The sequence below is a fragment of the Humulus lupulus genome, chromosome 6, assembly GCF_963169125.1.
Source record: "Humulus lupulus chromosome 6, drHumLupu1.1, whole genome shotgun sequence".
In the NCBI taxonomy this organism is placed as follows: domain Eukaryota; kingdom Viridiplantae; phylum Streptophyta; class Magnoliopsida; order Rosales; family Cannabaceae; genus Humulus; species Humulus lupulus.
Genome location: NC_084798.1, coordinates 152,757,678 through 152,759,636, shown reverse-complemented (window position 1 = coordinate 152,759,636; position 1,959 = coordinate 152,757,678). Strand labels below are relative to the sequence as shown.

Below are 1,959 nucleotides of genomic sequence, written 5' to 3'. Positions count from 1 at the left end.
CCGGTGGATCCAACTTCTCCCCATGATGGCGTTGTAGCTCGTGGTGGAGTCTATAATGAGGAAGTCTACTGGCAGGGCGCGTTCTGCAGCTACCACAGTTAACCGAACGACGCCCTTTGGATAGACTCTTTGGTTATTGGATCCCAAGATGGGCATGGTGGAGGGTCGGATCTGATTCTCCTTCAGCCCCATCTTCTGAAAGGCTTCCCAGAAGAGGATGTCGACCCCACTACCCCCGTCGATCAGAACTCTGCCCAGCTGGCAGTGGTCAACTTGTAGGGAAATGACGAGCGGATCATCATGAGGCAGGTGGACGCCCTTCAGGTCATCATCAGTGAAGGTGATAGCAGAGGCTGGGTAGCTTCTGTCTTCTGAAGTGATGAGATTGACCACGTGGCCTAATGATTTGTATCGCTTCACTCATTCTTCCATTCTTTTATGGATTTTAGTTGCATGCTCTTGATTATCAGTGGGCTCTACGATCCCGTGGATCATAGGGACTTGCTTAAGAGGCTCCAGGGTGCTTTCAGAGGCTGTGTGCACGGGGTCTGACGCCTGCGGAGCAGAGGCAGAAGCTGGGTTCTGCCGCGAGGCGCCTGGTCTGCCTGTCTCCTTGATGTATTGGGTAAGCCACCCACTCCTCATGAGGGCTTGGATCTGATTGTTCAAATTGTGGCATTCAGCGATCGTATGACCGTGATCTTTGTGGAAGAGACAGTATCTGCTTTTATCCCTTCTGTCAGATGGAGTGGTAATTTTGTAGGGCTCTCGCCAGATAGGCCTGTCTTTATTTTCTTCATAAATGACTTCTTGCGGGACGGTGTATTCGAAGGATGGGTATCGTGATGGTTGTCGATCCTGTCTTGGCCTTTTTCCTTCCTTCATATGATCTGTTTGGTTCCGTTTCCTCTTGTCGTCCCTGGCAGGTGGTGGAGGATTATTTGTTGGGGGAGCAGAGATAAGTGCAGTCTTCTTCTGTGCGCGCTCTCGAAATTCTAATACCCTGAAGACGCCCTCGGCTCGGGTCTGCACGTCTGTCATGTCGTATGGTGGTGTCATAGTGAGATTCTCATGCAAGAGTGACCCCACTTGCAAGCTTTTGACGAAAAGATTTGCTGCGGTGAGTGGGTTGACGTCGTGGATTTGATGTACGAGGTCAATGAAACGCTGTAAGTATGCTTTTGGATGTTCATTCTCCCCCTGTTCAATTCGATAGAGATCGGCCATTGTTCTAGGCGCCTCTCGGTTCGCACTGTACTGCTGTAAGAAGGACCGTCGGAGATCACTAAAACTGTTGAGTGACCCGGGCTTTAATTGTCAGAACCATAACAGAGCCGGCCCGGAGAAAGTCGTGGAAAAGACTTTGCATTGTATGGCTTCGTTATTAGCTTCTAATGCCATCTTTTGTTGAAATTGAAATAGGTGGTTTAGAGGGTCTCCCTTTCCACTGAACGCAGGCAGGGAAGGGATGACGAAGTCCCGAGGCTTTGGCTCATTCAGAATCCATTCCGAGAAAGGAGATTTTTCAATGGTTCTTGATACAAGATCCAAATGTTCGGTGGCGTAGGCGGATCACCCATCTGAGAACTTCTGCATCATTTCCCTCATCATGTCTTCTTTCCAACTGTCCAAGAAACGGATCGAGGGAACGCGACCTTTAGAGGGAGAATCGTGTGCGACTTGAGGTGTGGTGCGTTGAGGCCGGACGTCGGCTGCTGGCTGAGCGGGTCCAGTGGGTTCTGCTTCTGCCTGCCCATGCGTGTCAGAGGTTGGGGCTTGTCGCTCGTCGGCCCCGGAGGATGGGGGGATGGCTTGGGATTGCCCGTTACCTGGGTTCATGTTTTGATGTGGGGAATTGACGCGGTCGATTAGAATGTCAAATATGCTAGAATCAAGATTCTCGTGGGCTTGGGCATTGCAAGTCGTGTCAGCGGACCTGCGTAGCTCAGCAATCTCCGC

General features: G+C 51.0%; 1 protein-coding gene across 1 annotated transcript; it reads right to left on the bottom strand.

Moving 5' to 3' along the window:
* Window positions 1–420: 420 nt before the first annotated feature.
* LOC133785565 (uncharacterized) lies at window positions 421–1,227 on the bottom strand. Its single transcript, XM_062224788.1, has one exon. The coding sequence runs from the start codon at window positions 1,225–1,227 to the stop codon at window positions 421–423; it is 807 nt and encodes a 268-aa protein (XP_062080772.1).
* Between the last annotated feature and the right edge of the window lie 732 nt (window positions 1,228–1,959).

Bases quoted from the DNA above. Each gene is read 5' to 3' on its own strand.
- LOC133785565 (XM_062224788.1), bottom strand. From the start codon at position 1,227: ATGGCCGATCTCTATCGAATTGAACAGGGGGAGAATGAACATCCAAAA.